Source organism: Coenobita brevimanus, chromosome 18 (genome assembly GCF_032717465.1).
Source record: "Coenobita brevimanus isolate Jiangsu-jjx chromosome 18, ASM3271746v2, whole genome shotgun sequence".
In the NCBI taxonomy this organism is placed as follows: Eukaryota; Metazoa; Arthropoda; class Malacostraca; order Decapoda; family Coenobitidae; genus Coenobita; species Coenobita brevimanus.
In genome coordinates this window covers 113,898-139,493 of record NC_136971.1, presented here as the reverse complement: position 1 = coordinate 139,493, position 25,596 = coordinate 113,898, and the positions used below count along the sequence as shown (strand labels likewise).

The following is a 25,596-nucleotide window of genomic DNA, read 5'->3' as shown; positions in this document are numbered from 1 at the left end:
TCTTGTTACAGCAAACCACTCAAGATAGAGAGATAGCACCTTTCAGACAAATTAAAATGGAAGGGAGTATAACATCATATTTAGTGTTACTCTCTTGTTACACATCAGTGGTTGACTAATTACCATATAGTGGCACTGTATCCTTCTCATCGCACTTTTCGTGATTAGTTTTACATTCGAGTGTTAACTTTTTCTTACAGCTAAGCCTTCAAGATACATACATGGTATTCTCAGACCAAGTTTCAGTGGAGACAATAAATGTACAACTATGAGTAATAACATACCAACTATCTTCTGCCGACTGTGGCAGTGATGTTACATAAACTATTTTGCATGTGATAACACTATGAAACACACAACAAGAGGGTATGGGAAGGAAAGATATTCTCTATTGTTTGGTGAGGAATGAGAATACAGAAGGTAGGCCACAATACTGGCAGAGGACTGTAACCAAACGGTACCTTAAAAGGATGGCAGTCAGGTTGCTCCCTATGCGAGGTAATTTAATGGTTCACCGACATAATACCCGAATATCAGCAACAATGGTCGGCTTCTGAAAGCAACTTTTATCCTCCAAAAGAAGTTTGGGTAGACTTAATGAACGTGGCCTGAGAGAGTATAATGAACTCGGTCTGGGAGAGTATAATGAACACGGCCTGGGAGAGGATAATGAAGGCGCCCATGGATAGTATAATGAACACGGCCTAGCAGAGTATAATAAGGGCGGCCTAGGATAGTACAGTTAACGCGGCCTAGAACAGCATAATGAACGTTGCTAGGGACAGTTCAGTGAAATCACCCGATGAGAGTATAATGAACAGGGCCTAGGAGAGTACTGAACAGCGCCTGGGAGAGTATACTGAACACGGTCAGCGATATTATAATGAACGCAGCCTGGTATAGTATAATGAACGCGATCTCGTGTCTTAATACATAAAGGATACTGAGCCCTCCCCCCCCCTCTCTCTCTCTCTCTCTCTCTCTCTCTCTCTCTCTCTCTCTCTCTCTCTCTCTCTCTCTCTCTCTCCGATAAAGTTCTCATTGTAGTTAATTATTGGACTGTATTCTGTTTGGCATGGGTGGCTTCGTAGCACCTCTTCATCAGTGATTTATTTTGCATATTACAGTATATCGTAACATTTTACTATATGCTATTAATATCGCTTTAATATCAACATTCGGCTTATTATATATATATATATATATATATATATATATATATATATATATATATATATATATATATATATATATATATATACATATATATATATATATATATATATATATATATATATATATATATATATATATATATATATATATATATATATATATACCAGCACTAGGCTCAAGACATTTTATGAATACCGTAAAAAATTTCTAAAACCATCACTGGGTCTACATTTTATGAATTCGGCAAAAAAAAAAATAATAATAATAATAATAATAATGCATCAGTATACTCTTTTTAACTCTAATTTCGCCTAAAACTGTCAGCTCTCCATGTTGTTACAACAGACTAACAATATTAGGCTTGTCACAAAGAAATGCTCTGAGGAGGATGTAGAAACTGTTGTGTTTTTTTGTCATTGTACTGCTGGAACCAAGCTGCATAAGTATGAAAATCTAGGCCAAGCTATGATGAAAAGGGTATAATCTCAAGACATGTTGTGAATATGGCACCTGGCTGCCTCAGTGGCAGGAGAGAGGGACGTTGCTTCAAGACAAGGAGAGTGAACCGAAAAATACCAACCTTTTTTTTTTTTTCTTCCTTATCAACACCAGGCTTGTAATGAGATTCTGATATGAAAATTCCTCGGTTAAATAATCCTATTCTAGCTGAAAAAGGGAGCTTCGTGGCATCTTTTCCTTGGCGATTTATTTTGCATTTGACGTCCTATTATTTGTATTTTACATATTACACGTTGATGCTCTTGTGTATGTAGTTTGGTTTTATGTATCTTGTACCGGTATGCAGTTTTGGTCCACCGTTTTAGTATCGACAGTTTACATCAGTAACACAAGAGGATAATGAGGTTTAATGTAGGGAAAGAATTGTTAAGGGCGAGGTGTTTCGATGTCTTCTGTGCCACTTGGGAGAAAAAATAAATAGATATCTTGAAATATGAACATACTCATACTAAACAGTCGTCTTCCAGGTGGCATTGAATGCTTTGTGGAACCTCTTCCTTAGCGATTTATTCTGCATGGGATTGTAATACCAGTCGTTCTGTGAGTTTGGAGGGGGTGCAGAGGAGTGTGATGGGGCTGTGTGAGGAAGATAACGCGGGGTCTTTGTTGGGTTTGGGGATAGTGATGATAGTGCCATGCTTCCAGATGTTGAGTATAATGTTATGTAAGTGTAGTTTGATACGTTGGTGACTGCTTGTATGCTTTGTGGTCCAAGATATGTAAGGTGTATGTTGCTTACGTTGTCTGGGCCGCAGGCAGATGAGTGTTTAAGGTTGCTAATGATGTGCCTCGTCTGGTTGTAAGTGAAGGGTGCGAAGTTTGGGTCTGTGGGGAACTGTCTCTTGCGCTGGATGACACCTCGGTCGTCACGATGGGGGTTTAGATGACTGAGATATGAAAAGTGATTGATGAGAGTGTTTGCTTGATGTTTGTTTGAGGGTGTGGTGTCTGTTGGTGTGATGGCAGCGTGTGATTGTGTCCTGTTGCTGTTGGAAAGTGTGATGCTGTTTAGTGTTTCGTAAAGTTTTCTGGTCTTTGTTTGTGATCGAGCGTTTGGAGATAATTATTCATGTTTAGTGTTTGCTGCTCTGATATTTTATTGTTTATCTGAGTGTTGAGTGCTTGTATTTATTGTACGGTGCCTTGGGTATGGGGTGTTGGGGAGTGTTGTAGAGTGTCGCGCTGACTGATGAGGCCTTGAATTTCTGATGCAGTTGGGATTGTCTCTCTTTCTGTTGCCTCTTGGGATGTGTCTTTTGTTTGCATTTTGAATAATTGTACTGAAGGTGTGCACAGCGGTGATCAAATCTGTGATGGGTGTACTGTTAAATGTTTCAAATTGTTCTGTTTCAGCTGTGAAGGCCTCCGAGTTGGCCCTCTTATAATTAGTGTGTGTGTGTCTGTGTCCAGCTGGGGTGATTCTGGTTTTGGTAGTGATGATGATCGTGAGGTAGTCAGAGCCAAGGGTTTTGACCACTCTCCAGGATGTTGTGGGGGCGAGGTTTGGGGAGCAAAAGGTGATGTCTGGAGATGATGGGAGGAATAGCGTTTGCCGTGGGATATGATATGAGTAGCCTATGTTAATGGATACTGTTGAGGATGAAAAGATTGTCTGTTTGGGATTGTAGTACCAGCCCTCTGTCCGTGTCAGGGTTGTTGACATGCCAGGCCGACGACTTGGCGTTGAAATTACCACCCAGGATGATGTTGGGTATGTTAGTGATGTGGTGTATTTGAGGAGAATAATTGTGTGGTACTGTGGGGGATGACTGGGGGGGGGGGAAGTATGTATTGGCGATTGTTATATGTTATTTGTTACTAGTGCATATATAAATTAATTGTATTTCTGTTGCGGTGTCATGTGAGGGAGGGGGAAGTGATTTTGTGTATGCACTGTTGTCTGAGAAGTTGACGAGTTTTTGTACCAGGGTGAAGAGTCCACCGCCACCGCCGTCGGCCCGGTCTTGTCTGATCGTGGTGAAATTATGAAATGAAAGTGTTTTTTGTGTTCTGCGTAGTGTTGTTTCTTGTAAGATGGCAATGTGTATATTTTTCTGTTTGATGAATTGCGTGAGTTCTTGTTTTTTGGTGTTTATGATAGAGAAAAGGGTTGGGGTGGTTTAGATTGGAGTGGAATGGGGGGGGGGACTGGATGGTGTGGAGGAAGTAAGGGAGGGGCTGGTGGGGGGTTAGAGGGTGGGGGGAAGGAGCATAAGGAGCACGTCCAGATGTCTGTGTAATGTTCTCTGGATGCAAGTGTTTTGCGGGTGAAATGGGTCCAGTTCTTGCAGGGATTCGAACCTGTTTACATTAGGACTATGAGCCACCTCTCTAACGTTTTAGCAACCGCCTCCCCCAGAGTGCTGGTACTTACAGTATTAGAGATGATTATTCGTGTATTTGCTTGAGGTATAACCTACAGGGTGATCCTTATAGGCATAGTGGAAGATCGACTTAGCTAATATTCATAGTCTCATTCTTGCGTCATAACTAAGACTCATTAAATTTCATGCAGTCGCGACGTACTATTCAGGTTGTGGAAGTGGTCTAGTTCCGTCAGGTGAAAAAAATCGGCTATGTAACTGCCTAAACTGAGAAAGAGAAAGGTCAAAATACCATCAGCAGATGTGGTACCGGTATTTACAAAAGAGGGAAAGTGAGTTCCGGTAGTGTGTCCCTTCATATGCATGAATAATAGCACCCTATGAGTTTTGTCTAGACGAGTATATTCATCGTCCGATCACTTTTTGTCCCATTATGGAGTTCAGGGACCCGGGACTGGGTTTCTCAGTTCCTACATTTAAGACGAGGGTAAGTATGCCCCTTTCACCCTAACTTGGCCTAAAACTGCCATCTCTTCACCTTGAATGGCGAGTTGTAACAGCATTTTAACACTAGAATATGATGCCAGTAACGAAGAAGTGCACTGAAAAGGATGTAAAGCTGTAGCATTGTCTCCTTCTCCCCTGAGCTATGCGAAATAATCTAAAAAAATAATAATAATAATAATAAAAATTTAAATCCCCACCAAGTTAGATAAACAGTTCCGTCCCTGAGTGGCATACTGTAAACAAACAAGCCTAACCTTCTATCGGAAGGCCTCTCACAGGGCCCGAGAACCTGGGAGCGGCTTCGGTCGCCCAGGCAAGTACCACATCTCCCAACGTAACACATACAACAACAACACAGTTTTTTCCACGCCGAAAAATGACTCTCCGGCGGTCATTTCTCGAAGCTTTCTCCTAGCCGGTGACTGAGAGCAATCCAGGACCCATTAACAAATACATATGTCCAACATGCTCAAAACACATCACTTTGAGTCAACAGACAAAGGGTTCAGTTCAGTGCAATTCCTGCGGGGACAGAAGGCAGTTTAAGGTTTTGAATTTCATTAAAGCAGACTTTACTGATATATCAGAAAACCCGCCGACATGTTGTAAAATACCCCTGCTAATACCAATACACCAGTCCTGTATAATATGACAGTCCTAACATATACCGTATTCAATATGGACGATGGGTGTTAGTTCCGAAGTGGTGACATGTTGAGGTGTATGGCATGTTGGACGACTACTGGGCCTTGGGAACAGGCCAAGAAGCCTATGTCCAGAGTCACACACAGAAAAGAAAGAAAGAAAATAAACCCAGACCATACTTGACAGAGAGAGAGAGAGAGAGAGAGAGAGACTAAACCCGTCATTACCTTAGCATTGTGACTTCTTTTCTTTCTCAGGTCAAGAAGTTCCATAGCGTCTCCTCTCCCTGGGAGAGTGATGAAAGGTCAAGCACTTTTCAGCACTTTTCAACACTTTCGAGCACTCTCCTGAACTTTCAAGCATTTTTCCATACTCTCCTGAATATGAAAGCAACTCCAAGTACGTCCAAGCACTTTTAAACAGTTTCAGGCACTTTACAATGCCGACAAGTACTTCCAGGCGCTTTCCAGAGCCTTTAAGTACTTTTAAGCACCTTCAGCATTTTCAGGCTTTTTCCAGCGCATTCAGACACTTTCAAGCACTCTAATTCACTTCTCAAGCGCATTGAAGCATTTCCTGCAGTTTCCGGGCCTTCAAGCAAAAAAGTAATAATAATAATAATAATAAAAATAATAATAATAATAATAATTATTATTATAATAATAATAATAATAATATTGTAACACAATTTATCAGTCGTACCACTTTCAGTAATAATAATAATAATAACAACAACAATAATAATAATAATAATAATAATAATAATAATAATAACAACACTGCACTGCCTACTGATGTAAATTTTCACAACTTACAGGCTTGTTTATTCCTGATACACACCTTTGCATCTATTCGTGTATTTATGGGCGTTAAAAAGTCACTGCGTGAACGAAGACATTGGCACACACACACACACACACACACACACACACAGTTATATCGCTTCACAATACCACATTTCATATTGCTACGCCTCTCTCTCTCTCTCTCTCTCTCTCTCTCTCTCTCTCTCTCTCTCTCCCTGTCAGCATCACACAACCGTCGCTCGCGTATCATCAACGCTACCACCGTCTCCAGTCATGGCAAATGCATTAATAGTGACTTGGCAACTGCTCCTAGGCGACTCATTCTAAGGACACCAGTTGGCAACACCGATGCAGTCGAAGGGCCGTATTCAAGACAGAGCGGTCCTCGTAGCACCTGTTCTTTAGTTATTTATCTTGCAAGTTACACCTTAACATCATTCTAGGTTCTATAGCAGGCTTCATTGCACCTCTTTCTTAGCGATTTATTCTGCATACAGCACCTTAACAGCAATGTGTGGCCAAAGAGGAATACCTTTTCCTTAGCGATTTATGCTGCATACTACACTTTAACAGCAATGTGTGGCAAAGAGGTTTCGCAATACCAGCACCTTTTCCTTAGTGACTTATTTTGCATACTGTATCATAACAGCAGTGTGGGTGACAAAGGAGGCTTCGTAGCCCCTCTTTCTTTGAGATTTATTTTGCACATTACACCTCACTATGCTCTTGCATTTTACGAATGAAACTGTCAGTTTTCCAATGATGTCAGTGACCTACAAGAGAATGTTAAGGTGCAATATGCAAAATAAATCGTTCAGGAAGAGGTGTTACAAGGAGCCTCCCCTCCCACACACCCACATACATATATATTCCCCTCCTCCTCTGCTGAGTTCTACATCATTTCGCTACGTCACAAGCACAACACTGTCACGTCAAAACACAACCACCGTTTGCCTCCCTTTTTCAAAAGCCACACCACAATAACCTCTCTTTGTCTGAACGTTTCTCAGCTCTTCTGTTTCAACGTTTCACTCTATCTCCCTTTCCTGTTTCAGCGTTTCATTGCAACTCTTTGTCTCAACGTTTCACGACAACTCTTTGGTTCACTGTTACACCCAAACCTTTTTTTTGTTTCAACGTTTCACCACTGTTTCAACGTTTCACCAAACGTTTTCGCTTTATGTTTCATTGTTTCATCACAAACCCTTTTCGTTTTGTGATTCAGCCTTTCATCTCAGTAACTTCTCTTCCTTTTCTGTTTCAACGCTTTTTCACTATTAACGGCGCCATGTTTCGAATCCCTGTAGCCTATCAAGACAGGAAGATTTGGACCCCGTTTTTAATAATAATAATAATAAATGATGATAATAATAATAATAATTATATAATAATTCTTAAACAATAAACACTCTTAACAAACAGTTCCATATATCAAATGGGTTTATAATCCAAAATAAGTATATCTGATTTTTCATTTCTTGTTTACTGTAGTCTGGTTCAGAAGTGTTTAAAAGCACTGTTGAGTTAGGATAACGGGATGTAGCCTAATTTAGTTGATATGGGAGGCTTCGTGGCACTCTTCCTTAGCGATTTATTTTGCATACTCGACATTACACCATAAAATTGCATTCCTTGTTTATATCGTTTTAATACAAACACCGCCAGCATCAGTAACATAGAGGATACTGTGGTTTACTGTGCAGAATTAATTGCTAAAGATGTTATTAAAATCCCCCAAAGCCACTTAGAATACCACCCAGAAACATAAAATATACAATACGCAAAAACAAGTTTTATGGATACGGTGTCCGGTGAGCTATGGACAGATCAGAGCGCATACCTTTCCCCACCAAACGCCAGAGCAGCACTGAGAAACCTAGTCGAGTCAGCTAAGTCGAGTCTACCCTGCTACTACCCTGTCCTCCCACCCTCCCTCCTCTCTCTCTTCCGTCCCTCCATCCCTCTCCTGTCTCCTTCTCCTCTCCCAGGTGCCTCCTTACCTTTCCTCCCATCTTTCCACTTTCCTTCCTTCAGTCCCCCCATCTTCATCACAGCCCCCGCTCCTTCCTTTTCCTCACACTTCTTGCTTTTCTACCACTGACCTAAACTGATAGAATAGTTCTGTTGTAGCCTTCCCTATACCAAACAGCCACGAAAGGACCAACAGGGCTCCTCACCTTCCTACAGCCCCTCCATCTTCATCCCTCTCCCTCCTCCTTCCCTTTCCTGACTCCTCCCTTCGAGAGACGGCATCCTGATGGCATAAGACAGGTTGACAAGGAAACAAGCTGTCTGTGGCCAACCCTACAGAAATTATGGCGTCTACGATAAACAAATAGATTATTTTGTTTATGATATCGGTACTTGTAACTGTTATAATGTAATGCATTTGTTAAGACCTGGTAATAATCCCAAAACCCTTGCAGTTCAGTTGATGATAAAGTCCACTCAAACTAGAGGGGTCATCTGACTAGTAACTAAGGAGGCTTAGTGTTATTATTATTATTATTATTAGTAGTAGTAGTAGTAGTAGCAGTAGTAGTAGTAGTAGTATGATGATGATGATGATGATGAAGGTTTATATCCAAGGGGTGGTTGGAGTTTATTGTTCACGTAATGCCACTCAGGGATGAATGAGGCTGGTCACTCTCATCTTAAATGTCAGGACTAACTGCCTAGCCCCAGGCTCCTACGCTCCTCATGGGGCGACACTGGATTGGATGATAGATAATAATAATAATAATAATAATAACAGCAGCAGCAGCAGCAGCAGCAGCAGCAGCAGCAGCAGCATCTCTGACAATCATCATCATCATCATCATCATCATCATCATCATCATAATAATAATAATAATAATAATAATAACACTAATAATAATAGTAATAGTAGTAGTAGCAGTTGTAGTAGTAGTAGTAAAGGACGGGCAGCCTTAGAATTTGGGCTGTATTCTAAGCAGTTTTGGAGGCTTCGTATCACTTCTCCCTCAGTTACTTATTCTGCAGGTTATATTCCCGCTCTGTCTTGTGTTAGTGATGCAAAGAATGATGATATTAAAATGATATAAATAATACAGAAAAGAAGGTAAAAGAGTGATATACTAAATAAATCGATAAGGACGCGGTGTCACGAGGTCTCCTACGCCATTAGGACTGCGGCTCAGAGCTGTTAAATACTGAACTGATACTGCCATTTAGTGTCAGTCCGGTACACAATTAAAGTCTAAGGCAGTGGCGCAAATGTTTTCAAGCTACGCCCTCTGAAAATCCATAATCTTGCATTTTACCTTTCAAGGTCACTAAAGGTCAAAGGTCATGGTGCCAAATGAAAGCCCATATGGGACTTCCTGTCTCTTGGTAATAGTAAATATCTATCTTAACGAGTTTCAAGTTATAGCTCCCTGAATATCCATGACCTTGAGTTTGACCTTTCAAGGTCACTTACGGCAAAAGGTCATTGTACCGATTACAAACATCTATGAGACTTCCTATTTGTTGATAATAGTATCTCTCAATCTTCAACCGGTTTCGGGTTATAGCCCTCTGAATATCCGTGACCTCTAGTTTGACCTTTCAGGGTCACTGAAGGTCAAAGGTCATGGTGCCAAATGAAAGCCCATATTACGGGTTCCTGTATGTTCATAATTGTAAATATCTCTATCTTCAACCGGTTTCAAGTTATAGCCCTCTGAAAATCCGTTACCCTGAATTTGACCTTTCAAGGTCACTCGATTACCTCCAAAATTTAATCGCTTTCATTTGGGACTAGTGTCCACATATCCTGAAATGTTCATGTAATTTCATTCTGCAGTTTTCCCGCAATGTTGCACACAAACAAAGAAACAAACACACAAACAAACTCGACCAAAAACAATACCTCACCGGACTCCGTCCGGGTGAGATAATAATAATAATAATAATAATAGTAACTGTAGACCCCAGGTTCATCCCGGTGGACTGCAGGCTGAGTTATTCCTCCTGCAGCTCACCATCCTCCTTTCGAGAGATAAGGAAGTAGCTGACGGATGTTTGTATAACTTGGTAAGCCCATCGCCCTGTTATATCGGTGCCACCACGTGAAGGTGTCCCTCTCCTGTACGCCACTTTTGCTATTATACATACTGCACCATGTACTATACATGGAGACGTTCAGAACTGACATAAATGCAATATCGCTATACCACAGTAACCCAGTTATAAATATAACAATACCACAGTTCAGCACATCCACAAAAACTATCTGTTTATCCATGTATTGTCAGACGCCTCAATCCCGTAAGGGGTGGCCACAAACAGTTCGCCTCCATGTCGCCCTGTCCAACGCCATTTCACTCCCCTGCTCCCAGCTCACACCTCCCTCCCTCATATACTTCACTCCATTCCTTCATGTGATTTGCGGCCTCCTCCTCCTCCCTCTCTCCCCCTCCACCGTACACACATATACTCCCCTCGTCAGTCTCTCGCTCTCCATCCTCTCCACATGGCCAAATCACTTCAGTATGTGTCTCCTAACGCTTTCTATCACATCCACATCCACATCACAACGCTCCTCATTTCCTCATTTGCCAGTCAGTTTCTCCATGTAACTCCACATGCTCCTCTCATATAACTCATTTCCACTGCTCTCGCTCTTGTGTCCTTCGAACAAGGTCCAAGCTTCACTTCCATACGTTAGGGTTGGTAACACAATACTGTCATGCAGCGACTTTTTTACTTCCATGCTCACTTCCCTGTTCCATATCACTGCTCTCAATGAACCAGCAACCTTTCTTCCCTGTTGTACCCTTTCAAGCACTTCACCCTCTAAACTTCCATCTTTACTCTTCACACTACCCAAGTACTTCAACGCACTCAAATATTCCATTTCCTCCTCATCCTACCTCAATGTACATTCACTGGCTTCATTTCTCTCGAACACCATAACTTTACACTTTCCTACATTCACCTTTAGATTCCGTTTCTTATACAGTCTCCCAAACTCATTCACCACGCCTTGCAGCTCCCCTTCGTCTTCACTTAACAACACAGCATCATTTGAAACAACAGTAAAGGGAGCTCCCAAAAACTGCCCTCTCTCATTCGGGTCGCCCAACATCCACTGCCCTACCCTGGACTTCATTTATAACGCCATCCAAATACAAATTGAGCAACCATGGGGACATGGTACATCCCTGTTTCAATCCAACATTCAAACAGAAAAATTCACTCAGTTCACCGTCCACTCGCACTGAAGCCTTAGCTCTCTCATACCTATTCTTCATGGCAAAAACTAAATAACGCAATACCACAATAACACATACCATAATAATACGTACCACAATAACACATACCATAATAACATACCAAAATAACACATACCATAATAACACCTACCACAGTAACACAATACCGGTAATCCAAGAACAGAGCAACGTCAACACAATAACGCAACTAAAGAAAGCACAAAAACAACGAATAACGTACTATTCACATAGACTATACTTTTTTCACTTTGATTAGCCCTAAAACTGCCATCTCTCCATCTTGAATGAGGAATTACAATAATATATTAAGATATGGTGCTAGTCACGAAGAACCGCTACGGAAAAGATTTAGATTTTTATTACTGTCTTCTGCCATTAAGCTATACCAAATAAGTTTCAAAAGAAAAAATTTGGGGTAACTTTATGTGAAAAAATATATTGCAAATTTGTTGTAACCTAAATAATAATAATAATAATAATAATAATGACGACGACGACGATGATGATGATGATGATGATGATGATGATGATGATGATGATGATCATCATCATCATCATCATCATCATCATCATCATCATCATCATCATCATCATCATCATCATCATCATCATCATCATCATCATCATCATCATCATCATCATCATCATCCAGACCTCCTTTCTATCCTAAGGCAAAGCGAGGAGTAGCAGCGTCCAGACAGCCCAAAATTGCCCAGTCCAATGGACCACGCTTCCATTCACTCACCATTCAAGCCCCCGGAATCCTGGCTCTATCTGATACGCCAAAAACATTCATCGCGTTCTGTAGCTTCACATAAACGTATCCGACTGAGTCAGTCCGAATGCTGTCACGTTTAAAAGGGGTGCCAAATCCCTGATCATGCGTTTACTTTCGCAATATTCATCCAGCCAGCTCGATCTCTTGTCAGTTCCCCAGCCTCACCGACTTCCAGACCTGTCTTCCTCACACAATCATCCACCATATCCCTCCATCTTCTCCTTAGTCTACCTCACCTCCTCCCTCCTTCAGATTCGCTCAGAAACACCTTTTTCACTGCTCTGTTGGTATCTGTTCTTTCCACATGATCATACCATATCAGTACACTCTGTTCGATTCTGGTGTCCACAAACTTACTCGCTCCACATCTTTCACGAATCACATTATATCGTATCGTATCCGCTCTCTGTACTCCACATGCATTCCTCAGCAGTCCCATCTCCACTGCTCTCACTCTTGACTTTTCATTTTCATGCCCCACCATAGTCTTACGTCCATATGTTAAAGTTGTCATTAACACTACTTCTTGTAAGCCTAGCTCAGCTGCAGCACTCAAGCCTCTGTTTCTTATCAAGGCCTTCATTACACCAGCTACTTTCCTTCTATGTGTCACTCTTCTTTCCACTTCTTTTGCACATTTTCCTCTCTTTTCTATCACTGTACCCAAGTATTTGAACTCTCACCAATTCCAATCTCTCTCCTTTCACTGTAACATCACAGTGGGAGTCACTCTCACAATGATCATCACTTCACTCTTTTCTACATTTACTCTCAAGGCACGACGCTGACAGACATCAGCAAAACTCTGATTTAGTCTACCAAGTTCTTGTCCGGTATTTGCAAGTAACACTTCATCATCAGCATACAACAAATCTGAGATATTCCATCCATCACCATTCATTACCAATGCCATCCCTCTCTCCATTCCTCGTGTTTTTACTTCTCTCATCACCCCATCCTAATATATATTGAACAACCGTGGGGACATCACACCACCTTGTCGCACACCCACACCGATCGTGAACCATTCACCTCGACGCCCATGTGCCCTTACATATGCTTCACTACCATCATAAAAACTCTTGACGGCACCTAGCAGCTTACCATTTACACCGTAAATGCCAAAACCTTCCAAAGTCCTTCTCTGTACACTTTGTCGTATGCTTTTTCCAGATCCATGGATGCCATAAACATCTTACAGTCCTTCTCACAAGCCTTCTCCACTAGCTGTCTTACTGCAAAAATCTGATCCACACATCCTCTGCCACTCCTAAAGCCACCTTGTTCATCACTCACCAGGACAAATGATATCTCTCTTACTTCCTCTATTACAATTCTTCCACATATCTTCCCTACCACACTTAATAAACTTACGTCACGATAATTCTTGCACTCAATTCGCTCACCTTTATTTTTATGCAGGGGTACAATTACAGCCTTTTTTCATTCTGTTGGCACAGTTTCACTCATCTGTGCCTTCATACATATCTCCAACAAGCACTTCATTCCGCTCACTCCACTACACTTAAATCATCTCTCCATACACCTCAACAGTCCCAGCTGCTTTCCCATTTTTCAGCCGTTTCACAGCGTTCTTCACCTGTGCGAGTGTCATGTTTCCTGTCACTGCATTCCTTCTCTGCACCCCCTCCAAAACCAATCATGTTTACAGCGGCTCTGCTCTCTCTATTCCCATTCATCAGACTTTCAAAATATTCTTTCCATCTGTTCCTTATTACTACTGCTACTAATAATAATGATAATAATAATAATAATAATAATAATATTAATAATAACAATAATAATAATAATAATAATAATAATAAAATAATAATAATGATAATAACTCGATTTAACTCACTTTACGGCCAAGTGTAGTCAGACAGAAAGGGTGACCTGACTAGCAACCAGAGAGACTTGCTTCCCTCATAACTACGGTAAGTCTCACTGAATTTCATGCAACGACAACTTGGGATTCAAGTTGTAGGAGCTGCACAGTTTCATCAAATGAAAATAGAGCACCGGGTATGGTGACAAATGAGACTAATTGGAGGACTGATTACTTTCTTCATCTTAACTGGGCATTTTTTTGTTCTTTTACGGCTTATTTCACGTAGTCCATTTGTAGAAAAAGACAGTGCTTGATCCTTTACACCCATCCCGTATCATTTCGTACCTAGCATCATGTTCTAGTGTTACTCTGTTGTTGCAACTCAGCACTCCAGATATAGAACTTGCAAATTAAAGACAAGTGAAAATGAAAAGCCGATTGTAACCAGGGAAACTTATTCTTAAGCCTTAACTAAGACGCATCTAATTTCATGTTATCGCGATTTTAGTTTTCAAATTTGTAAGTGGTCCAGTTCCGTCAGGTGAAAACAAAGTGACTGTATAGTGTAATTATTTCCCACTGTAACATGAGGTTTGCATTTAAAACATGAGAAGGGTCTAGATCCATCGGGTGAAAGCAAACCGACTGTAATGTAATTCATAATATCATGAGGTAGCGAGAGGAAAACTTTTACTCCAATTTACAATAGTGGCCCAGTTCCGTCGGTCGAAAACAAACCGACTACACTGTCATGAGACTGAGGGAGGGTAACTTAAAATCCAAGTTACACTAGTGGTTCAGTTCCCTCAGGTGAAAACAAACGTGGACAGAGACTTCAACTCCGATTTAGGGACATATTTTTAAAAACCAAGAGCTCAGATGGTCGAACGAAGACGTTCAGTCGTCAGATGTTCCTGGGAGCCACTCATCTTTTCCCCCCCAAAAAAAAAGAAAAATAATAATCTGGATCGTCAGTCGTGACAAAACCCAGTTCTGGTGTTTGAATTCCGCGTCAGTCGCTAGATTAGCCTAGAATACGCTACATGAGCGCTAAAAACGCGCGAATTTTGAATGTTTCTTCTGTTTAATGAACCAGACACATAGCTAACCCATTCTAAGCGGTTATTTTTAAGTAGGAAATATGTATATATACTTTAGAATCGGTAAAAATGGACGGTAGAACGCATAAAGAGGATGCATTTACTAGCAAAATACAGTACAGTATACTTAATAGGCTAATCATTTTAATTTAGCCTCATGCTATTATATGGGTGAAATAATTGTTGAAGATATCTAGCTCTGAATTTCTGCGAGCAAAGTGAATGTATTACTGCATACTTTATAGACTGTCATGATGTTTCCTGCCAGCCTACCAATCTGGAAGTACGAAACAGTATATCATGATTATGTGGACCTTTACTCACGTACAGTACCAGTACATCCTGTGTTCCTAATTTAATATTGCAAGATGTCAAAACAAAGTTATTACGGAAATATATATATATATATATATATATATATATATATATATATATATATATATATATATATATATATATATATATATACATACATATTTAGCACGGAGACTGATTTGCTTCTTTATACAGCTAGGGGAATGGTGACATCCATTGCAACACCACCACATAAGGGATGCAGTAACACTCCTCCATATATATATATATATATATATATATATATATATATATATATATATATATATATATTTTCATTCCACACTTATCATCTAACCTTGACCAGCAGACTATTTTGAAAAGAAAAAGGTTATCAGGTGTGTCTACTGTCGCAATTGTTCATTCAGTTCCTATATATCTGACTTCACTGTTCTTTCCCTATACAGTCCTATTGCCACCTTCCCTGTCTCAGTTATTACTTGTGAATTTCCAAGTCAGTAAGTATACTCTTCTGGTATTTATACTTGTGATTGCTACGTTTGCCATCAAACAGTATGCAATGATTTCTTATATTACCTGGTTCAGTATTTCTTTTTTTATCCCAGTATGCCAGATAAGCTATACCTATTTCATAAATCATTCCACATCTACAGTACTTTCATGTAGTTCTGTTTTATTAAATTTCAGTGTGCCTACTGTTATGTTTTCCTAGCCTAAACTGTTCATATGCTTGATGTTGGACTCCATCATTAAAAACTTATCCCCATATTATTTCCTGTTTGTCACAGCCTTTGTTTAACTGCACATTTCATGTTTTTGTATAACCCAAGCCTCCCTGCCTTTCCCTTTCCTATCCATTCCTCTTTTACAGCAACTGTCATTTCCATGTAATTAACTATTTTTTCATTATAAACATGCATGGCACAGGCTATTTCCTTAGGCCTGCAGTTATTTATAGGTACCAATAGCTCTTGCAATAGCAGAATGCCTCAGGATTAAGTATTTCTTCTTTTGTTGTGAATATAAGACATAATCTACATTGTTTTACTACTTTTTACCATCAAATTTTGAATTAAAGCCAACATACTTATGCGTAAACCTGAGTGCTTGACTGAAACAGGTAAATATTTTAGCCAGCATCCAACCCAAACGGTTCACTATCTTACCGATGGTAACTTTATCTACTTTACCTCACCTAAAATCAGCTTCTCCAAATACTGTGCGCCACGTCGCCACATCACCACCACAGAAGTTATGCTTATTACCCGTCCCCGCCCCGAAGGGGCTCGGAAACGGGTGTTATTTTCACTCGGCTTGTCTGTTTGTCTGTCTGTCTGTCTGCTTAACGCGAAAAACACTGGTGCGATTTTGACTAAAATTACAGCGATGATGGGCTATGACCTGATCACTTGATTAAATTTGGGGCCATACTGGGCCAAACCCCAGGCGCCAAAAAAAAAAAAAAAAAAAAAAAAGATGGGCAAAAAGTTTTTTTTTCGCCAGTAGGCCTACTCCTTTCCAATTCGTCATACCAACTTGAAACCAAAACCTCAAGGTGCATCCTATAACATGCCTCGTTACATAGGGGGGTCACCCCCCCAATTAGCGGTAGGGGGATCAGTGTCAGGCTGGTCAGGCCTAAAATTTCAAATGGGCCTAAAATCGTCAGTTTTCACCCGATTTACTCTAAATTTAATATGTGGCATCTTTGGCTAGATATCCTGTTGTGTTCAAGCTATACGTCAGCACTAAAATGACTGCCGGGGAAGGGTTTGTTGTGCCTTGTGGCACCGCTTCTTGTTCGCGTTCGTTTGCAGAAACGTTTATAATCTTTCCAAGTTTTCTACATAGCCGGTAGCCCTATATTTCTCATATATTTAACCCAGCCAAGGAAAATCTTATTCCTGAATAATTCAATGTATATAAATGGAAAAACAGCTTTCTTTTTTATATTTAAGTTTTCCAAGAAAGGGGGGCCTCTGGTGGCATTTTTCTTCCTGTCACATTCCAGTACGCCATAACCATGTGATGAACGCCTGGCCTGAACTGCAGATTTATTTATGGTCTAGGATTGAATGGGTTGGAGTAGAGAGGTTTATAAGAGAGGGGGGGGGGGATGTACATTAGGGGAGAGCAGATATGTGGCAGGTGATTGGGCAACATGGAGGCGATTTGTTTGTGGCCACCCTTTACGGGATTACGGCGTCTGGTTATTAGGAGATAGATAGAAAAACAGGAACACCAGACTCTCACGTTCAATACTGGCCCTTACACACAAGTTTACTATACGTTTCAAGTACTAACTCAAATTTGCTTTGGTGTCACCACGTGAAGACGTCCCCCTCCAGTGAGTTTCATCCTTCGTGGATTGAAACCCTCATGTCTGTTGTTAACGTGGGTAGTATACTAGAGTTATCTCGACCATGAGTGGGTAAGTGATGCCACTATTAACACTCAAGCTTCTATGAATCACTCTCAGCTGAGAATATTCGTCTGTCGTTTAATGGAATAAAATAGTGGAGTTGTCCCGACCACGGGAAGAAAAATGGTGCCAGTATTATCTCTTAGCCTTCTGAGGCACACTTTCTGCTGAATATACCCGTCTGCCATTAGACAGAATAAAAAACTAGCTCTGTCCCGACCATGAGGGGGTTTTGTGGTACCAGTTTTAACACTCACAGGTTCCTGTACTCACTCCCAGCTAAGAAACTGGCCTATTGCAGTGGGCCACCCACAAACGAAGATGAACCTTGTTACAACACGGTTATTTGTCTGTTTCACCTGACGGAACTAGGTCACACTCACAACGTGAGGCTATAGCCGTGGTTAGCATGAAACTCGATGAGCCTAAGTAACGATGCAAGAATGAGTCTCCTTGGTTACCGTAGTCGGTTTGTTTTCGCCTGACGGAGATCTTCGTTTATAACATGATGGAATTATATACTCACTGCGGGGTTGTCTCTGGATGCCATGGCGATTATTCACACCCCTTGCGTATATCCACACCATGATACACCGTTGTTAACACTCTCAGGCTCACACAACACCGAAACATAACACACGGAGGGAAAACACATCACCGAGTCTCAGTGTATACTCAGGCAGCCATCTTGGTTGTAATTGGCTGTTCCATTTACCTCCCCGCTCACTCACCTGTCACTGGAAGCTCCAGGAAGAGTCTGATTCTCTCTCTCTCTCTCTCTCTCTCTCTCTCATATATATATATATATATATATATATATATATATATATATATATATATATATATATATATATATATATATATATATATGTACTGTATAAAATGAGTCGATTGTGATTTTCTTTAATAAATCTTTTAAATAATTTAGTGGACTGACTCTCTTGCACAGAGTAATCGGTAAATACTTTTTTACTTATTAAATACCTTTCTGTTCTGACGCAATAATGTGATAAGTTTGTTCTCACCTGGCAAAGATCTGTAACCTCTTTCCAGTTTATTGGATGACGAAGTGTGGTTAGACTGAAGAATAATTTTGTCTAGTAACCAAGGAAACTCATTCTTACTTCTTAAATAAGGGTCATCGAATTTCACGCAACCACGACATCGTATTCCAGGTGTGAGAGTGGCCCAGTGCCGTCTGCTTAAAACAGATCAACTGTACTTGCATGAGTGTGAGTGAATCGGAGTACGCCGTCTACCTGGAAGTCATATTTAAAAACTCTCCCATGGGATCGTATTCCAGGAGGCATTGGAGGCTTCGTAGCACCTCCTCCTTAGCAATTTATTCTTCACATATACACTATTCTTTTCTATATATCATTAATGCAAACTATGTCGATTTAAAAACGATGTTTGTGGCATGAAAGAGATGCTAAGGTGTAATATGCAAAATAAATCGGCTAGGAAGAGGTGCTACGAAGCCTCATGGGCCACTTAGTGTATAACCTTAAGATTCCTCAAAGCAGCTCTTCCTTAGCAGTTTATTTAGCATATAATACCTTGACATTCTCTTGCATGTTATTAATATTGCTTTATGATCAACATAGTCTGCATTAATAACATTCATCAGGATATAAAGCCGTAAAGAAAAAGTCGCTATGGAGGAGGTGCCACGAAGCCTCCAGGTTACTTAAAATACTATCCTTGAGCCGATGTTTTGCATTAGAATACTCGTCTGTACTTCTGCCTTCACTCACCAGTCTACCTGTATGTAATTGATCAGTGTGTCAGTCCAAGTCTGTCTATTTCAGCCATATTTCTGTCTTCACTCCCCTTAACCGATCTATCTGTCTACAGGTATCTGTGAATTCCCCCCCCCCTTTTCTTTTTTTTTCTTTGCCCTGTTTGGAGCTGAGGGGCCCGGGGCTAGGCCTTCCAGTCTTGTCACTCATACAGCTACCAAACGCCTCACAGGCAAACCAGAGTGAATATTACAATCAAATATGATGAAAGTTGAGTGATTCTCTCTCTCTCTCTCTCTCTCTCTCTCTCTCTCTCTCTCTCTCTCTCTCTCTCTCTCTCTCTCTCTCATAATTATCTATAGTTACCTCTAGCTATCTCTACCACATTCTGTCAGTCTATCATCCAATCCTTTAGTGTTCCATCAGGAGTGTAGGGGCCCTAGTCTAGGCTACTCAGTCCTGATACCCACGGCGAGTATATACCCTTACTAAGCATATCCAGCTGGAGCGCCTTAATCCACAAAACCACCAATATTTCGCTGCTACAGGGATATAAAGAGCTGCCCATACATAAAGCCCCTCTTCCAGTTCGTCCTTAGGTTCTTGCGTGTTGTGGAGACGGCTGAGTCAGCGTTATGTGTACCCTGCATCATTTATTTAAATACCTCTCACATCGCTACACCCGCATCCACAACAGGAGAGTGAGCCGTTCCTACAACACCAGGATACCGCCAAATGAGCTTCTGGTGGAGAGCTATATACGGACCACCCTGTAATTAAGTCATTGTGCTTTTGTATATAGATTCATATGACCTTCCTTCTGTGTACTTCCTGTAAGTTGGAGTCAGGATTCCAAGGACTTGAATGGAGAGTGAATGAGTATGTGACCGATATAACTGGGCAATCTTTCAATAGTTTGCATTTTGTTTTCTTATTCCCTTGACGTCCTCATCCCACTTAGGTGAGAAAATAGATATGATGATAAAGATGATGGTGGTGATCGTGATGTTATTGTTGATAATAATAATAATAATAATAATAATAATTATTATTATTATTATTATTATTATTTTTATTATTATTATTATTGAGGTAGGTGGGGGCTCTCACCATCTACTCACTCGATGTAGTGCTGCTCTCGGATGCCTGCCCTTTCCTCTCTTCCTTCTCTCCTGCCACCCTCTTCTGTCTTTCTTTCCTTCGTTCTTTCCTCTTCCTTCTGTCTACGAGTGACTCTACACTGAGTGACAAGTCAACCAGGAAACCATATACTACGCTGGGTGGTAACCATATAACCAAATTATGGCGCCTGCTGGTTTAGTATGTAATTAAGGCGCTCCAAGCGGATTGAGCCCGTTCAGGTTTATATCCATGGGATGGTTGGGGTTTATTGTTCACGTAACGCCACTCAGATGAGTGAGGCTGGTCATTCATGTCAGGACCAACTTGCCTAGTCCCGGGCTCCTACGCTTCTCATAGGACAACGCACGATTAGATGATGATGATTATTATTGTTACTATTATTAAGAGTAGACTGGCTAACATATCTTAGGAATACGGCTCCATGAGAGAGAGAGAGAGAGAGAGAGAGAGAGAGAGAGAGAGAGAGAGAGAGTGAGGGGGGAGGGAGGGCTGGCCGCATACCACACATTCTGAGGGTGGAGGCTCGCTGGCTGGAACACCCGGTGAGACACACAAAAGCCTAGACAATGTATAAAGGATATTAACCAGTTTCTGGAGCTCGGGATGTTAATACTTCCCATCAGCCTTAATTATTGGTATCAGCATTGATACTTTTAGCCTCCTACTATCTGACACTAGCTGGAATAAAATAAAAGAGCTTCTCCACCCTTGGGATGGTTAGTAAACATATTTATAAAATAAATTAACCCATTTCAGAAGCCTGCGAGTGTTAGTTTCCCCTCAACGTCTATTAATGGTACCACTATTGACACTCGTAGGCTCCTACAGCATAGAATGAAGTAATAAAGCCCTCCCAAACGTGAGATGGTTAACAGACGCATTTATAACGGAAATTAACCCGTTGCCTTTCAGCCTCTGTTAATGACACCAGTATTAACACCTAGGAATCTGTAGTATGGAATCGAATTTAGAGTCGTCCCGTCTATGACAGCGTTAAAGCGGCTCTAGCGAGCTTACACAAGGGAACTGACCAGTCTTAGGAGCCTGAGTGTTGATACTTTCCTCATGTCTTTATTGATGGTACTAGTACTAAAACTCCTCCATCTCACTGTCTGGTATTAACTGGAATGGAATACTAGAGTTATGCCGACCATGAGACCGCTGTTTCTCGTAAGCCCCTGTCGCACATACATGACTCAAGGGCCGACCGCGGCGCGATTAAGGAAACTGACCAGGCTTAGGAGCCTGAGAGTGTTGATACTTTTCAACATTTGTGTTAATCTTAGCCACGTACGATTTGGAATGGTATACTAAAGTTGTCCCGACCATGCTAACGCAAATACGGTTGTAATGATCGTATTTATATAAGAAAAAGTCCCAGGAGTCAGTGTTAATATTTCCCACGTCTGCTCATTAATGGCACCATTATCAACACTCATCTCCTATGACCCATTCAGCTGACTAATATAACGGCTTTAGCTGAAATTATATATTAGAATGGTCCTGAGCATGAGAAATTACTTGTACCAATAGTAAAACTCATGCTATGGCTCGCTGTCAGCTACTCAGAGTCGTGTAAGCCTTTTCGCAGTTCGCATGCGCGAAATTGAACTTAGCAACAGGTACGAGAGATCAACTATACATAGAGTTGCCAGCTGGTAGGTATAAACTGACATTCAGGAGCTTAAAGAAAGAAAAAATCACTCATAACTTAAAAGTCGCTTTTTCAGGACCAAAACCTATCATCATTGTGGATGTTTAACATGTAGAATTCAGTAGCACGTGGGTATTTCAACTCGTTTCATGTGAGTTTATCCTTCATTCACTGAATCCTAAAAGTTATAAACCATACGGGAATTTTTACGTATTTAACAGCCCCAGCAGGTATTCAATATGGAAGGTGGGTGTTAGCGCCAAAGTGATAACATGTCGAGGCGTGTAGGAGGACTACTGGGCCGTGGGATGGGTCTTGATGCCTTTGCCCAGAGTCGGACACATTAAAAAAAAAAAAAAAAATACCGGTGAGTGAGCGATTGATAAATACGATAAGCTTAGGATTGTATATTTAATAGACAGTATTAGTCTCCAACGAAACCTGCGACTCTCACTTCTGAATTCTTATTCTTCGTGCCCATCCATTGCGGAAGACTTCTTTTTATCATTTATATTTTTTTCATTTATCATTTTCCAGGTTTTTTCTTCTGTTTGTGCATGAGTGCATGTACTCACCATGAAAATGTGTGCAGTAAATGACTGTGGCAGTGGCACCTTTCAGATAGAGAAACCGAGGCAGCAGGACTATGAAAACCATGGAACTCGTAATGAACGATTACCCCAAACCTTTTGAACTTTTTTCTTCCCCGACTGAGAAAAGGGACCCAGATGCACGCAAAAGGTGGAAAGCAAATAAAAATAAAAAAGACCCAAAGACTGGCAAAAACTGGGTACATAAGCCACACGACAGAGTTTGTTCAGTGCATATCCCCGATGGGAAGCCAGCACTTGCCAATGCTGATCCAGTGTTAAATCTTAGCTGCAAATCAGGTTTCTCTTCCATGCCCAGCCATAGTGTATCGTTTACCAAAGCCTGCAACTCGGATTCCTTGTCTGTCGTTTTCAGTCCTCTCACACGTAAAAAATCCTTAAGAGTTGACATTTTCCACAACGTTATTTCGTCTGACGATAACTCAGAACCCTCTCTAGCCATATAAACAAATTTCCAATAATAAAAAATACGAAGTGGTTAGGATTACGGCAGCCGTCATTATACACACGCTCACGGACTACGGACTACGATTACTGCACAGAGCTTTTACACGTATAATGAATGCTGGAATTGTTAGACTATGTTAGATTAATATCGTTTCATTTCAGCTTAAACCACTACATTTGGTGGTTCGGTTAGGTTAGAAATAGGTTTGGTTCAGTTAGGTTACGGCTGTCGTAATCGAATTCCGTGAGTGTATACTTACAGCTGCCGTAATCCTAACCACGACCTAAAAAATAATAATACATGCATTATGTACAGCAAGAAAAACGATATATTTGCGCGTGTTTATGCTGTGCACTGTAAGTCTCTCAAAACGGCCGGTTATTACCTACCCATAGTGCACTGCGCGCTCGAGATTGCGAGAAGGCTTATAGAATTTGTATGTATCCCTTCCTTAGCAATTCATTTGACCTTTCACGGAAATAAACTGGTAAGGAAGAGTTACTTTATGTCAAAGAGGCCTCGCAACACCTCTTCGTTATCGATTTGGTCTCATTAAACGTACATATCCTCTTGCATATCACTACACTGGGTTCAGTAGCAAGACGAATTCAATATCGGACATGAGAATTTTCACGTGTAATATGCTAAATAAAATTGCATAGGGAAATGTGCTACAATGTCTTCCAAAACACATCCATAGTCTATCTGTCTATCTATCTATCTATCTATTGCCAAACGCCTTAATCCCATTAGGGGTGGCTACAAACAAATCGCCTCCATGTCCCCCAGTCCTCTGCCATTTGGCCGCTCTCCCTCCAGTGCATCCTCCTTCCCTCATATATCTCTCCACTCCGTCCCTTCATCTCATCCTTGGTCTGCTCTCCGCTCCCCCATACAGTGTTCTAGTGTGTCACTCACTGTTCAGCCTCCACACATGGCCATACAAATTCACAGTCTTTCTCTTTAAACACTCCCAACCACATCCATATCGACAGCACAACGATACTTTATTTCCTCATTAGTCTTCCTGTCTCTTCATGTTTTGCCACATGATTCTCAAAATAAAAAAAATCGTACATTTATAATTATTTACAAACACTTCTCGCACAACTGACTTAGGACCATATTTTAGATAGCATAGAATACTTCGTAGCACTTTTTTCTTGGCTATTTATTTTGCATATCTTCCCTCGAAATGTTGATTATATCGCTCTGATATCGACGGGATTTCCTTGAAAAAACACGAAACAGGAGGTTGGAGTGTAATATGCACAATAAATAGCCAATGAAGAGGTGTTACGAATCCTCCTCTGTCGTCTAGGAAAGTTGTTGAGTGTAATGGCGGACACTTGACTCTAGCAGCAGCATACGCAAATCCACCAAATTATGTTGTTGGCGTCCCGGTCCCATATTCCCCATATCTATTGCTCTTCGGCACTTTTGCGAGACGCTTGAGCCGTGGGTGACGCTCGACTGGTAGCTCACAAACCAACCACATCATTCTCTTGTAACTGTTCTCAGTGTATTTCCCGGCAGATGGTGCAGTAGAATCTTTACTAGACCTATCCGATCCTAACCTAACTTAGCCTAACCTAACCTAACCTGAACCGGGTCGGGTGCCGAACAGCAGCAGACTTCACAGGAATAGGCGTTCCCGTCCCCCTTTTAGTACCTCTGTCCTAACCTTAAATTTTAACCTAACCTAACTAAACCTAACCTAACCTTACCCAGCATTTTAACCAAACCTAACCTAATTTAACCAATGGTGAAGTAAGCTTCAATAAATCTGCCATTAAGCCCGTGGAATAAAATATCAAGAAACAAGATCAGCAGAGAAACAAGGTCAACGGCAAACATCATTTACATACAAAATAATAATAATAAAAAAAATAGAGTAGATAAAGTAAATACAAAAGTTCATTCTTTTTCAAAGATTTATTGAGGGTAATCCCGATCGACCCCTTTCGAGGCATGCAAGATATAATACCGTATATATATATATATATATATATATATATATATATATATATATATATATATATATATATATATATATATATATATATATATATATATATATATATATATATATATATATATATATATATATACTGTACATGAAACCAAGATAAAATAATAGTTTTAGTGAATACTCCTGATAATATTTACCATTAAAGTAGAAGGATAAACTATACCTGATACAGTAATACTGTCACAGGAACAAGACGTATCTTTGGCTATTTACAAAGAAAAGTAAATGAATTTGGGTAGATCAGAGCAGGTTTGAGTAAGCCTCTTCCATTACGCCTGAGGAAAAACGCGCTTCGGTGAGGCA

General features: G+C 40.6%; 1 protein-coding gene across 1 annotated transcript in view; it reads right to left on the bottom strand.

Moving 5' to 3' along the window:
- Nucleotides 1-18,213, bottom strand: part of LOC145391342 (tetratricopeptide repeat protein 28) — a 201,905-nt gene extending 183,692 nt beyond the window's left edge. Inside the window, exon 1 of the mRNA XM_080265941.1 lies at nucleotides 18,190-18,213. Within this exon, the coding sequence (XP_080122067.1) occupies nucleotides 18,190-18,213 (24 nt within the window). The remainder of the gene's footprint in view (nucleotides 1-18,189) is intronic.
- Nucleotides 18,214-25,596: the final 7,383 nt, after the last annotated feature.